The sequence below is a fragment of the Poromitra crassiceps genome (assembly GCF_964638095.1).
Source record: "Poromitra crassiceps genome assembly, chromosome: 18".
Lineage (NCBI taxonomy): Eukaryota > Metazoa > Chordata > Actinopteri > Beryciformes > Melamphaidae > Poromitra > Poromitra crassiceps.
Window position 1 is genome coordinate 25369478 of NC_139636.1, and position 14562 is coordinate 25384039.

General features: G+C 40.6%; 1 protein-coding gene across 2 annotated transcripts; it reads left to right on the forward strand.

Moving 5' to 3' along the window:
• The first annotated feature begins 371 nt into the window (after positions 1-371).
• nsmce4a (NSE4 homolog A, SMC5-SMC6 complex component) lies at positions 372-7703 on the forward strand. Of its 2 annotated transcripts, none has more exons than XM_083654388.1 (11): positions 372-608; positions 800-1005; positions 1094-1174; positions 1458-1588; positions 2482-2633; positions 2881-2980; positions 5191-5281; positions 5373-5467; positions 6120-6186; positions 6302-6384; positions 7481-7703. In XM_083654388.1, the coding sequence occupies exons 2-11, from the start codon at positions 816-818 to the stop codon at positions 7544-7546; spliced, it is 1056 nt and encodes a 351-aa protein (XP_083510514.1). In that variant the 5' UTR covers positions 372-608; positions 800-815; the 3' UTR covers positions 7547-7703. The 2 variants fall into 2 exon arrangements, with proteins under 2 accessions (XP_083510514.1, XP_083510515.1); XM_083654389.1 differs by having other exon boundaries at positions 816-1005.
• Positions 7704-14562: the final 6859 nt, after the last annotated feature.

Below are 14562 nucleotides of genomic sequence, written 5' to 3' on the forward strand. Positions count from 1 at the left end.
GTTTACTTACAAGTACCTCGTCCTTGCCCCTGAGCACACCCACTATCGTCTAGTTTCCTCGTACGTTTCCCGTGCTGATGACGATGGCCTCTACACAAGTGCCTCTAGCGTCTGTTTCCAAAAATGCATCAGATGTCGGGCTCTTTCCTTCCACGCTCTTTGGTAGGAAAATCATGTTCCACACTCCGCAAACTCAGACACCTGCGTCTTGAGTAATAGTATAAGAATAAGTAATTCAGTAGGTGGCGGTATGCACTCAAGTTGCTTGCGATCCGCCATTAATTCGAGAGACGAAGAAGAAGATGTTCCACACTCCAGTCCGGTAGGTGGCGGTAACGCACCTCTACGCTGGTTGCCAACCGCCAATGAAATCAAAAGAGCGTTAGCTAACTAGCGTTAGCTGCAAGTGAGGTACATGTGTTATGGTTATTTTACAAGAGCGTCGTCGAGCGTTAGTTTGAACTCAGTTAAAATGTTCCTCTTGATAGTTTCTTTGACATCTAGTGGATAAGAAAGTTACCAACGGAAACTAGTAACGGAGAACTGACTTCACTTCGGCTGTGCACTTCCTGGCTTCTGGCGCGCCAGTATATCTGTCAACCAAAGAGGTAGGTTAAGTTGAATTAATCGCCGGTGTTGTGCCAAAAAGTGTTTAAACATCCTGATCTGCTGGTCCAGATTGTTGTTTTTCTTTATCCTTTCTAAAAAATCGGGGTATACATGGAGGCACACTTTGTTGATGTCGCACCCACAACATTGCTCAACGTGTGTGTCTCTCACTACCATAACATAAACACAGTGCCATCTTCCTGAAGATGAACCGAGCCAGAGGCAGCGGCGAGGAGGAGGCCCCGCGGCAGAATGGATGTGGGGAGAGGGGGGATACCGTTAACGGGGACGATGCTGCCTCTCTCAATGATGCTGACATGCATGAGGAGGACGACGACCCGGGTCTCAGGAGAGCAATACGGAGCAAGTACCGAGACCTGATCGACTCAATGCAACGTGAGTAAGGAGGACGAGGCCTTGTGTTGATAAATACCACTCTGTTAACAGCTGTCTGACTCATTGCCTGTTCTCATGTCTTTTCCAGAGAACAGAGAGGATATGCTGAGTGCCAATAATAACAAACTCACAGAGGTTTTGGATGAGGCAAACAAACTTTTTAAAGATGGTAATGTCTAATAGTGATACTATTACTAACCCAATAATCTCAAATTTGGTTTACTAGCCAATGACCGAGTCACCTAGATGTGTAGAGTGGCATGGATAAACTGTAATATACATATTCTAAAGTGCTGGGAAAGGAATTACTGTATGCAGAAATGTCAACATCTTGGATAGGCTACTTCTTACTGAATATTCAGAATGAAAATCAAATCTTAATTATTTTAATATCAGTATAATGCAGCTCTACAGTTTGGTGGTTCTGCCTCTAATGATGATGGTCCTTGCAGTGCATCAGGCCAGGGAAGCAGCTCTGGATTCACAGCTCCTGGTTGTGGCCACAGACCTGGGCAAGGAGAAGGCCAACCAGCTGTTCGCTGAAGGCACTGCTTTCGACGCCTCCGCCTTTGCTGAGCACCTTGTGAGTCTGACTAGTGACTACATTATGTTGTAGTATAGACTGAACAGTTACAGATTGGTTGGGAATGTTTATTGTTTATTGAATGGATCCCCATTAGCTGACGCCTTGGCGACAGCCAATCTTCCTGGGGTCCACAAAAAGGAGAAGACATAATACATCCAACAATACATAACATAGAACAGACAGTTAAAATGATACAATCAAATCTTAGGTGGACAGTATCAGTACAAACAATACACTAGCACAATAGTACAAGACAATATTAAATCTGACCCTTGCATTTGAAAACTTCCTTGAAAGAGAGATCAGAAATATCAAATCCAATTGATTCAGTCATATGGACAGCGGCATTAGGTGGGTCTTGAGTAGATTTTTAAATGACAATTTATTTTGTGTTTGAGTTATATGAGGAGGTAGTGAGTTCCAAGATGTTAATGAACGGTAGATAACTGCGTTTGAGGAGGTTTATACTTGAGGTTGGGGATATCAACTGTCCAGAGCTGGCATTCCTGAATTTCCTGGTGTAGTGGTGGTGTGTCTGCTACTTATGTTTACCATCTGATTGAAGAAATATTCAGGTGTCTGATTAAATACTACAGAACATTTGTACAGTATCACTCTCCGCGTAGGCTACAAGGATACAGCAATTTGCTGATCGCTGAGCTAGCTGTCATTGGCTGTTGTGCTTTCTCATAGGTGGTCTTACTTCAAATATGCTGCTGGTCCCCTAGGTAATCTGTGGTGGATACATTTTTGTTTTAATGTGCCCCCACCCCGCTTTCCGGCTTTATTGCTTGAAAAGTCTTGAAAAGTATAATTACAAAAGAGCTGCAACCCTGTGTAATGAAAATACCAGGCAAGTAGTCATGTGGTGATCCCTCTTTGTCTGCCAGCTGTCCGCCATGGGTCTGAACCGACTAGAGGAAGGGGAGGAAGAGGAGCAGAATGGAGGTGCAGTTGATGGCTACCTGCCCCAAGATGCCTGGCATAAAGTGGCTGCAAGAGCAGCGTGCTGCTTCAAGACGGCACCCACCTTCCACTACATGTAAGTGGCTCATGACCTCCTCTGCCACCTTGTGGCTGAAGTACGGTAAATTGACAGATTAGAGCCAGACCCATTTAAACTGCATATACGGTATGTGAGGAAATCATGATTTTCCATTGTTGTTTAGTCTTGCCCTGTTCTCAAACTATCATGTGATGTGGAAGTGATGGATGTATGTGTTGTGTGGACTGTTTTTTCTTTTTTCTTTTTTTTATCTCTTTTTCATTACTGCATTTCTCCTCATCAGGATGGGCTCCTTCCATGCAGAGCCTCCTCCCCCGAAACAACGGGTAGAGCGGCAGAGGAAGGTGCCCAGCAAGGAGGCCCAAAGGATCATGCCCACCCAGGTAGATAATCCCATACATACATACACACACACACAGCTCCGGTTGGCTACATCAGTGGTTCTCAACCTGGGGGTCACGACCCCCCAGAGGGTCGCAAGATTATTTTGGGGGGTCGTGGGATGATTGTCAAAAGAGCAAAAAGAGAAAAGAAAAAAAAAACTCCCATGATGATTAAATCTCCCATACCAATTGTTGAATGTATTATAAAGCTATTATAAACTATAAAAACGATTCCAATGAGTGAGTGAAATCAGTGTGTGAATGCGTGCGCACTGTCATTGGGTTGGGTTGTGGCGGGAGTGGGGCTTGTGAACCCCAGCCTAAAGTTTTTGGGGGTCAAAAAGGTTGAGAACCACTGGTTTACATGCATGTGACTGTGACTTCACAACCTGTAAGCAGGCCTGCCAACCTGTGTGCATTTTGTCTAGAATGCACACAGGTTGATGTTCATTTGATGTTGTCTAATGTTGTTTTTTTGTTTTCTTTGGTCATTGTGTCTTGATACCTCTGCAAATCTAATTTCCTTCGGGATATAATAAAAAAACTGAACTGAAGCTCCACATTTTGATGTGAAAGTACTGATACCAGTACGCTGGTATGAGTTGTTATGAGTAATGTGGTTAAGAAAGAGTGAACTTTTGAATGAAATGTACTCTTTAAAGCTAATGTTGCACTTAAATTAGGGTGACCAGATTATCAAATCCTCAAACCGGGGCACTTGCTGTGGGGAAGGGGTGCATACCAAGTCAAAAGCTAAAAAAGAAAACGGATGTTTTTTTTGTTTTAGTTTTGGTCCGAGTGAAATGTTCTATGGTCTCTCCTTATTCTGAGAATGCTTAATAGGACTAGATGTTACAATCCCTGATGAAATCAGCACAACACTTGAGAGATTGGTCCGAGTGAAATGTTCTATGGTCTCTCCTCATTCTAAATATAGCTGAATCGCTTCTGCCCAAATAAAACTATTTTTATAAGCATTTTACAAAATGTATATGGAAAAATGAAGGGCGGATGAAATCCCTTGGTGTGGACAGTCTCTCTCTCTCTCTCTCTCTCTCTGTCTCTGTCTCTGTCTCTGTGTGTGTGAGATGGTGGACAGTATTTACTGTGCTTTTCAAACGTTGAAAATTAGTTGCTTTCCTATCTAATTATATGGTTACAGTTACTACTCACCACAAGTATAGAACAGACTTTCAGAAATGAACCCAAAATGATTTCATTAATGAAAGTCCGTTATGATCATATCATTGATATGATCATATGAATTATTATTATTATTAATATTAATATTAATCTTATTATTATAATAGATAGTGCCTGCCTATTTGTCAGTTGCCTGCTCTCATCACGAAAATACTGGACCACCTGACACATAGATTAAATTGATCATCATCATGATTCATCACTGTATGTATGAACCCTTTCCCTAAACTGAGGAGGATCAGTATTTTTACAGGACATGGATTTATTTAATCACTGGAGTAATGTGCATTGTGCAGCTAACTCAGCCAAATGTATGTTTGCATTAGTGTGGGGGTAAGGAAATAAATAATACAAACGATTTACAGACTAACAGTCACAGACTGTAACAATGGTCTGTAACGTTAGTTTTGATCTCGTGAACGCAAACAGAAGAATGTAAACAGCCGAATAGCACTGTTAGTGTTAAATGATGCACGCAGTAAATTAACGTGAGCAGCAACAGACTAACAATGGTCTGTAACGTTAGTTTAATAAATTTTCTACATGTTAGCCGTGAAAGCAGACGGAAATATGTACGTTAACGTTAAACGGCCGAATAACACCATTAAATGGTGTAATGTTATGTTCGCTGCGGTGCAGAAATTACTTTCAACATGATGGTGATGGTTTAGAAACTACGCTAAGTCAATGGCAAGTGACTACCACTATCAGAAACACGTTCCATGTTAATGCTAATATACATATATATTATATGTATATATATATAGTTTTAGCTGCATCGCTTATGGTTGTTGCCCTAGTTTGTGGATCAGCCAAGACAGCCATGGGTCCACTACTTTCTCCGGCCATCGCTGCCATCTTTTTTGTTTTGTGACGATTGTGACGCGTCGAGGCACGTAGCGTGCTTCGACGTAATTACGTAGTCGACGTCATCGATTACGTCGACTCGCCGGGACAGCCCTAATTGATGTCACAAATGGTTACTTCACCTTGTTAATGTTTTTCAGTTGAAAAAAATGGAAGAATCCCACCAGGAGGCGACTGAGAAGGAGGTGGAGAGGATCCTCGGATATCTGAAGAGCTACTTTGCCGATGATCGTGAGTTTAAACTTGCTAATGAGGGTAATATCAACATTTCAAGGAATGCGTTGAATTATCAATCACTAATATCTCTCCGTTTCTGTTGCAGCGACATCACCGATATCGTATTACGAGTTTGTAATTGACCCCACCTCGTTCTCTCGGACAGTGGAGAACATTTTCCACACATCCTTTCTGATCAGGGTGAGTTAACTAGGTTTGAATTGGGGATGGGGGTGGTGGTGGGGGGGGGGGGGGGGGGGGGGGGGTCGATACTTAGATGCATCGTGATGCGTACGTGTATTTTGCCCTTGGATCCCTGCCTGCCACGCCAAGTCTTCTTTGCCAAGTGCGGTACCGATGTGGACGACTTGGTGTGTGGTCTTGGCCTTCTCCCTCTCCTAAAAAATCCTGGTTGGAGTGTGATGGATATTCAGATGTAGCGGAGCCAGAGGTTTCTTTCAGAAACAGGTTTTTTTCTAACGGAAACGCTGGCTGCAGATTGTGTTCAGCAGCTACAGCTAAGTGCTAAAATAATAGAAACGTCAAAACTAAGAGTTTGATAAAGGAACAATGCACCGTAAATTTCTCTGCAGACCATAGCCTCAATAGACCAGAATGTTGCTCTCTTTTTCCCACTGGCAATGATGGTAAAGCAGACAAGTAAAACCACATTGATGAATATACGTATTTGTGATCATTAGAAGAGGAAGAACTGATTTAGCTGGTTTAATAAAAAATATTTTTCTAATGTATAACAATGAAAATTCAACAAGATAGACAGTCATTTACGTGCAGCAAGATCATCATAAAAAGCTCCGTGTTGAATATCCAGAATTGTATTTTTGTATTTCAGGATGGGTTGGCTAGAATGTACCTGGACAATAACAAGGACAGTAACAACTACAAGCTGCCCTGTATAGGTGAGAAGGCCTAACATTTGTTCAGACTTATTGGTTTGGACATATTGTTCTTATTGTTGTACATATTATCTTTACTTGAATCATGTTACCAAGGCTGTGTGTGTCTGTGTTTCAGCTCCTGTGGAGGAGGGGGAGGTGGATGGAGGAACGGGGAAACGTCACCAGTGCATCATCGCCATCAGCCCCAAGACCTGGAGGGTGAGAACGCTGGGCCTTTTGACTTTCCTCTTTTGCATTACTAGGCATCTTGCGCGCTTCGGTGGAAAGAGCCAGCGGCAAACGCCTGCTGCCATCCCCCAATATTGTTTGACATCAGGAGCATCAAAGTCCTATTCTTCTTCATATCCTTTGTTCTTTTTCTGCCAGTATGGACTTGAAATAGGTCTTAAATTGCATTCATAATGGTCTTAAAACATCTTAAATTGAACTTGTGGAAACCTGCAGAAGTCAGTGGTCACACAAATATGTCTAAAGCCTCTGACACACGCGATGTTGGGCCGTCCCAGACAAAAGACGACCAACGTGAGAAAAACGTGGAGATATCGTTTGTTTTGGCTTCAAAACGGTGGTCCTGCGTCGTGCAGTGAGAGAGGTTCAAAGACGGCCGTTGTCAAAGTCTTGCAACCAAAGATAGCCATGGGCGAATTCTGACAGTGTCCGAAATTTAGGGTGACCGCTACGACGACGTCTGATAACAACAACCAATAGAAATTCCGCATGATCATATCAGTAGGCTATAGACGCTAAATGCTAGTAGGCTAATAAATCGTTGACATTAACTCTCTCATAAAATTGGCCACATTGGTCCACATTCTCCTCTTCTTTGGATGTTTTTCCAGACACATAAATTCCACTTTGCCATTCTTGCTAAGCTTTGTCAGTTCATTGTTGACATTTCTACCAGACAATTGTGGCACACATTGATTGATGCATAGCTGCGGCGTGCAGTAGGTGTCATCATCGTACAGTCTACACACATCAAACCTGATGTCCTACCCAAGTTTATTAGATCAAATGTCGCACAGTGTGGCTTGCAATAAACTTATAAGATTGCTCAAATTATTATTATCAGAATCGGATCAGAATAACTTTATTGATCCCCGAGGGGAAATTGAGTCATGCTACAGTTGCTCACACTCAGGCATGAACAAATATAAACGTCACACAGAGGCATAAGAATGTACCATAAACAATAAAATTGAAGTTACTTGCCTATGTACAGTAAAGTGTCACAAGGATATGTGACACTGGATGTAAAGATGCTTTTTAAAAATTGTCATTCCTTCTTTCCCAGGAGCTGATCGATGCTTTGGCGATCAAAGAGTCACTCATTCAGCCTACAAAGTCCCAGAATGAGTAAAGCAGCACACTGCTTTACATGCACTTTCCCCTCCTGTTTTGATACTGTTTTTTTCTTATCTTAAAAAACAAAGAAAAGTTCACCCATTCTAAAAGGCCATGTTCTAGGTCAACATGTTTGTAAATTTTGTTTTTAAATGGATTTTTATTGTTTTTTTCCCAAGTTTGAATAATAAAATAACAAAAAGCAAGATGGTTCTGTTATTTAAAGCCCTCAAAACATGTGAATTAGTACTGTAGCCTGTTGTCTGTTCATGTCATTTTTCGATTGGTGTCAATGTCAAAGAAAACTGCACACATTCACATTTAGTCATCAACCCTATTCTCTCTCTCTCTTTTCTCTCTCTCTCTCTATATATATATATATTCCGTATACCCTTCACTACACCACTGACCTGTCTATACAGTACAGTACAATGACCACAAGAGGGAACCATAGCTCTATATTACACTGGTGTGTCACTTGCTGAGGGCCTGCTGGACCAAGTTAAATTATCCCAGATAAACCTGTATCCAGTATAGGAAATAAAAAATTTTTTTGGAGGGGACTTAAAAAAAGTAATTTGTGCATAATGTTGCTAAAGACTAGTGCAGTGATTCCCAACCTTGGGGTCGTGACTTGTGACCCCAAGTGGGATTCAAATGGGGTCGCCTGGATTTTTTATTTTATTACGTTTTTTCACACCACACACAATTTAAAACTACTGAAGAGGATTAGGGCCACATGTGATTTTTTTATTATTATTATTATTCGCCTACATCATTTGTGATTAATTCAACTAATTTTCTCCCACAGATTTTGTATCTGACTTTGAGGCAGATGTGTGTCACACCAGCCATTCAAACCTCAGGTAGGTCTTGCCTCTGCCATCACTAACTTTTTTGTCTTTTTGTTGTTTTTCCTATTTCTTAAATTTTCTTTATCTCTGTATATTGTGCTGACCACTATGCTGCATAATGACACTAAAACAAATTCCTCGTATGTAATCTTGCATTCTGTGGCAATAAAAGTGATTCTGATTGTAGTCAGTTATTCTGATAACTGACTAATCTGTGTCACTAGGTGGAGGCAGATGCTTACTATAGTTTGAAGTCTGGGGGTTGCCTTTCCCAATCCTACGAAAAGCAAGATTTTCACATACTTTTTAATTGTGATACTCTCATGTTATTATTGTTGCAATCACCCTTCAAGTGCGTCCTTATGTCAGTAACGGAGCAGAGAGAGTGTCGAGCTTTTACAACATCAACACTGGCTCGGACTTCCTTAATCAAAGAAGTCAACTGCAACAAATGCAACATAATTTCTCTTTTGGGGATACGGTAGTTAGATTTAATTGTCAGGCCTCGTGGTGAAAAAGCAAAGACAGCTATAGATCTAATATGATGATGAAGCCTGCTTAATACCTCCTCTGTGTGCAACGGATAATTCAGTGTAATTTCTAATTAACACATTGCTATTTACTCTGTTGGATCATTAGGCCTCATCACAAAAGGATAATCCAGTCAAATTGAGAGTTTATGCTACCCTTCCTTCCACCATGGTGCTGTTTGCTAATGAGTCTTGTTGCAATTAAATAAAGACAAATGTTGCCTGTTAAGCCAAGGCAAATATAGTGAGCCAGGCTATACCAATTATTAAAGAGTTGGAATAATTTATCAATTATTTTTAGATTTACTAAAAAATATCAATACAATGTTAATAGCATTGAACGTTTGATTGCTTTTGCCTTTCGATGTGGCCTACTGTACATGTAAACTAGTAGTTATTATGCAGATTTTTTTTCACAGTGAGGAAAGAGATTGTAGTGTAACATTGCTCCGTCAGTTTAGTTTGATTGAACTTGTTTTCTTAGTTTCAAACTAACTTTGCTTTTTCGTCACTTCTCAAGCTAATCGTCCAAATGTTTGATGTTGACACAGAGGATGATGCTGAAAATGATTATTATTTGGATTTCTTCCCTTTTTCTTTTCCCTCCCAATGAATTGAAATGACCATGAAGTCAGAAAGAACCAGCAGAAAACAGGCTAATGAAAGTGCAATATTCCACTATTTGTGTTTCATTCAGTCTTTGCTCACCATCACTGTAAACCTCTCTCATCAACACACAAATAAGTGCAGTGGACCAGCTATTGTTGTGCACACAGGCCTGCTGTAGCCTAGGGTTTAAATGATACAAGATAAAGCTGCATTGTCTGATGCAGGATGTGTCCGATTCCTCCTTTTCAAAGTAATAGCAGAACTTCAGAGCTCCACACAGCTGCTGGAACAGACCCCTCCTTTCATCATGAAAGGAGGGGTGAATGTTATGATCAGAGATGGAAGCAGTAACCTATTTGTGAAGTCGTATCATTAGGGAGGTTCTCCAACCAATTTCCATAAGTGGGGTAGCGGGAAGTATTTAGGCTACTCGAAGTATATCTCTAATGAGAAAAGACAAAAAGGATTCATGTGCATGTTTTATGCAATCTCTTTCTGGGTGTAGATGAATAATTATTTATGATTGCAAAGCCTAAAAGGGAGGCAAGGAGATAGCAACTGCAAAGAGACTGGTAAAAAATTTAAAGAGGAAGTTAAATGAATATTTAAGGGAAGATGAAATATTTAATGGAAACAAATGAGCAAAACATTTAAAATGGCATGATAAATAGTAGTGAGTGTCATTATAGTGCCCCTAATAATTTGTGATATTTGCTGCAGTGCCCATGAGGTCTTTGGATTTCACTGACAAATGTGTGAACTGATGCCCCGGCCAATTGTTTGCTACATGCCAGTCATTACATGGCACCCTGGGTCTGTAACCCAGGGCCCACCTAATCGCTGGTAAATATGAGCCTTTGGTTCGGTGGGGTTTGTATTTATGCCACAAGGCAGAAACCATTAATGTTTCACTGGTCTTCTTCAACTTGAGGTTAGGGTTCTATAAAAACACAATGCTATAAATTGTGAATATGGTTGCAGTGTATTTCTCAAAAAGGCATTCTGCAACAGGATCTAGTATGATGTCAGTGTTTTAGTCTGATAGTGTACATTCCACTAAAAGCCATACATTTGCCATATTTTCTGAATTTCACCTCACAACAAATGGAAAAATCTGGAGTATGTATCCGCACACACGTTCCATTTGTTTTCCAAATGCGAAAATAATTAAATCAGCAAACAAATAATTATTCAACTCAATGAGAACAATTATCTCAAAGGCACCTCTGAGACTTGGATGTGCATACTGAATTGATTAATTATCCTGCTAAAGATAATTGAGTGGAGCTAGATCTTTGACTGCTTCCTCTCAGTATACTCTTGCCTCCATTTTGATCTCAAGAAGAATATAATCGCTATCATCATTTATCTTGGCATCATGACCAACATTGTTCATGATAGTTTCTCAGTGTCGCTTATCATAAAAAAAAGTGCTGTGATGACATGTAGAAGTTTCTTATCGTTATCTGCCATATTTTAGTTTTGCAATCTAGATTAGTCGATCGAAAGAAAATTAATCACTAATCAACTATTTTTTATAATCGATTAATCATTTACACCAATTAAAAAAAAATCTCTCATTCCATGCTTCTTAAATATGAATATTTTCTGGTTTCTCTAGTCTTCTATGACAGTAAACTGATTATCTTTGAGTTGTGGACTGTTGGTCAGGACAAAAGAACATATTTGAGGATGTCATCTTGGGCTTTGGGGAAAAGGTGATCGTCATTTTTCACCATTTTGTGACATATATCGACTATGGACCAAATGACTAATCGATTCGTCGAGAAAATAATCGACTGATTAATCAATAATGAAAATAATCGTTAGTTGCAGCCCTATTGCAGTCATTGTGATCAACAGCTGCATTTTCTTGAATCGTATGGGAAAATCTAAAAGTGGGCAAGACAAAAAAAATCGGATCATATTCTCTCTCTGACTTTTTTTCTGACGAAACATGGCTGTTGTACAATATCTTCATCTTTGCCTGAAGCATAATGGAGTGTTCTTCATACAGTCTGTCCCAAGTTCAACTTTGTCGGCAGCGCTGTGTCATGCCCTTATAACCTGTGGACAGACTACTATTACTTACTTATAAGCCAGACTGCGTCAGAGATCATTACCTCTGTGAGTGATGGGAAGGCAGCCCCATGCCCAACAGCTTTATTTCCCTGCTCAGCTCAGCGGACACAGGCTATCACATCGTGTTAAAACTTCCATGGCTCCGGCGTAAAGATATCGGCTCTCTCGATCTGCTCGCTCTGTCTTGATCGCCGCTGAAGGGCCATCAGTCATCAGTCGCTGCACGGTGGTGCCGAAATCCTCCATATTCACTCGTGATTGACGCCATTTAGATGATCCTGCCAGAATCGCAGCGCTGTTAACCTCCCTCTTACGGACCATTGTGCTGTTTTGCCACGACGGGATTTCATGAAATATTTATATCTAATATCATCATATTCAAGTTCATGTAATCAGCCTTTCACTCTGAGCAAATATTGGTCCGTTTCATGTGGAATCTTTCAAATGCCGCGATGAAGGAAGTCAGAGGGGTTCGGTGCGGAGCTGACATTTTAATCACAGTGAACATAGGAAGACCATTGTCACTGTCAAACCAGATGAAGGTCAATTCATTTGGCGAGGATTTGCTTGTCGTAACGTTTTAATGGTTACATCCTAATGACGCGTTTACATGTGAGCTCAGCTTGATATTTTATGTATAAGCACATGTTCTATCCAAGGCCCTTTATTCTATTAACCTGTCCTTTCTTTATTGGATCCTTTCTGCGATAAATCCCATATGGCTTAGCCTTTGATAAATATGCTTTTAGGTCTACCTAATTAATGCATTCCGCTGTGATTTTCTTGGCTTGTCACCCACTCTTTAACCTCGTAGCGAAGGAACAGACTTTTCCTGCTCAAATGAAGGTCCTGGGAGACCCTGTGCATGTGCGAGCTAATGATGTAGTGGGCTCTACAACTTGATATCTTGAGGGCCTTGTTGAAATGTTTTCAGAGAAATGAATTATATGACCTGACTATTATGGAGTGTGGATATTTTCCCAAGCAAACATGTTTTCGTTTGCGTGTCTGTCCTTAGCTGATATTACTCACAGCCATTTCAGTTTGATAACCCCACATTTTTTTATTGGATGATTGAAGCAAACAGAATAATCAATCGGAGATCAACTCTGTAGTCTCTCAAGCCAGACTGTCTTCTACATTTTGCGAATGCAGCGTAGACGGTCTAATTCATGCCCACAGAACATGGACATAGGAAGTTGGGGGGGGGAAACGCTTCATACCGGAGGACGTTCGAACTGATGCAGGTGATTGGAGATACGAGCGGATGTCCCGCCTTTTAAGCGGGGGATCCGGGATATCCCCCTATCATCGCTCATTATATTCCCTGAGTTTCCCTTTCCGTTTTGACCAACTTTTCCCTACTAAAAGTACAGACGTTTAGGCGGAAGCATTTGAAAATTGCGAGAGCCAACCGTCTGTTTTAAGAGACTATCAACTCTGTGGTTAGGATGTTATGGTGGTTGGAATCAGTATAGCTGTTTTACAGTCAATGTCACAAGTCAATTTAATATTGGCCCATAACCATAACCATCAGTTAAGTGTTATGTTAAACATGAGCTGTCTCCAATAGATGGCCTGACGCAGTGGTGTTGAGATAGTCTTTCTGAAGGGACACTGGAGGATCAGCTTCCACTAAGTCTACCATTCACCAACCCCCAAATTAATTACAGCAATTCAGCATTTTTAAATGCACTGCTCATTTTTTGTCTTTAACTGCTATAGCATAATTTAAATTCCCAACCATTTGACCTATAGGGAGCGTTCATAGATATAATAAATGGGATAAGGTGGTGATCAGCATAGACTCATGGCCATTTTAGGCAGTAATTCTATTTGATAAGAAAAAGCCAGCTGTAGTGTGAAGTGCAGCATACTGTATAACTTATATCACTGAGTTATGGAACTGTGCTGCAGTTAAAGACAATACATAAAAGAAAGAAAGAAAGAAAATGAATTGATTATATTCATTCACTTGTGACTAAGCATTGTTTACATCATATCAGAAATATTTATTTAGCAGCAGTCAGAAAGTCACTGTATTTCAGGATATGTATGGTTACTGCACATTTTGCCTGTCACTCTTATCAGAGTCAAACTTGTATGATTCTGTCTTATGATCTGATACAATAAGCATCATATCTGTTTGACTGAGATAATACATATAAATTGCCACTTGGAGACTTGGAGTGATGGGAAACATCCACTGGGAAACTAGTTTTGGTTCCTTCAACAGTCATCAAACAATCTAAGTTTCTACAAGTTTTCCTGTGGATTGAAACACATTTTTCACAAGAAAACCAAAAGAAATTATATCATAAGAGAGCCATTTATCTTCCCTCGTGGTGGTTCCTGAAGCCTTACTACTGAGAGCTATAGAAACTGAATCCATTGCTTTAAATAAGTTGTCTGACTGCTCTTTGTCTTTCAGTATTATTACATGTCTTTGTCTCACTCTCTGGGTGTCATCGTCTCTCTGTGCGTCTCCCTCTCTAGGTTCTTTTTATTGGCAATGCGAGAGCACTGCAGAGAGAATAGCACTTTGGTGCAAAGGCTTATGAGGATCCAAATCAACTTAAACCCTTGTGATGTGTTCAGGATCCAAATCAACTTAAACCCTTGTGATGTGTTCAGGCGGTGAAAGACATGGCAGGCGGATGAAACTCATTTTTAAAAGGCATGAGCCGGTTGGAGAAACTGGCATGTTATTAGGGCATATAGGACTAAAGGCAAGCTAATACCTTACTGATTCCTACTTTGAATATGTTGGTGCATGTATGGCACTTTGAGCTAGCCAGCTGTCACCTGTTACTGTCAAATGCTGCAATCCGGCCAAGTAGGAACACTGACCGAAACAGGCATTACAAGATTTGTGTTGTCTGTTTCTATGGTAACCCACATGGGGTGGCTGGTACTAAAACATAGACGGTCTTTGGTACTAAGTAAGCATGCGGGGC

Coding starts and splice junctions, on each gene's coding strand:
- nsmce4a (XM_083654388.1), top strand. CDS start 816: ATGAACCGAGCCAGAGGCAGCGGCGAGGAGGAGGCCCCGCGGCAGAAT. Junction 2,634..2,880: donor GCACCCACCTTCCACTACAT/GTAAGTGGCTCA, acceptor TCTCCTCATCAG/GATGGGCTCCTTCCATGCAG. Junction 6,385..7,480: donor TCAGCCCCAAGACCTGGAGG/GTGAGAACGCTG, acceptor CTTCTTTCCCAG/GAGCTGATCGATGCTTTGGC.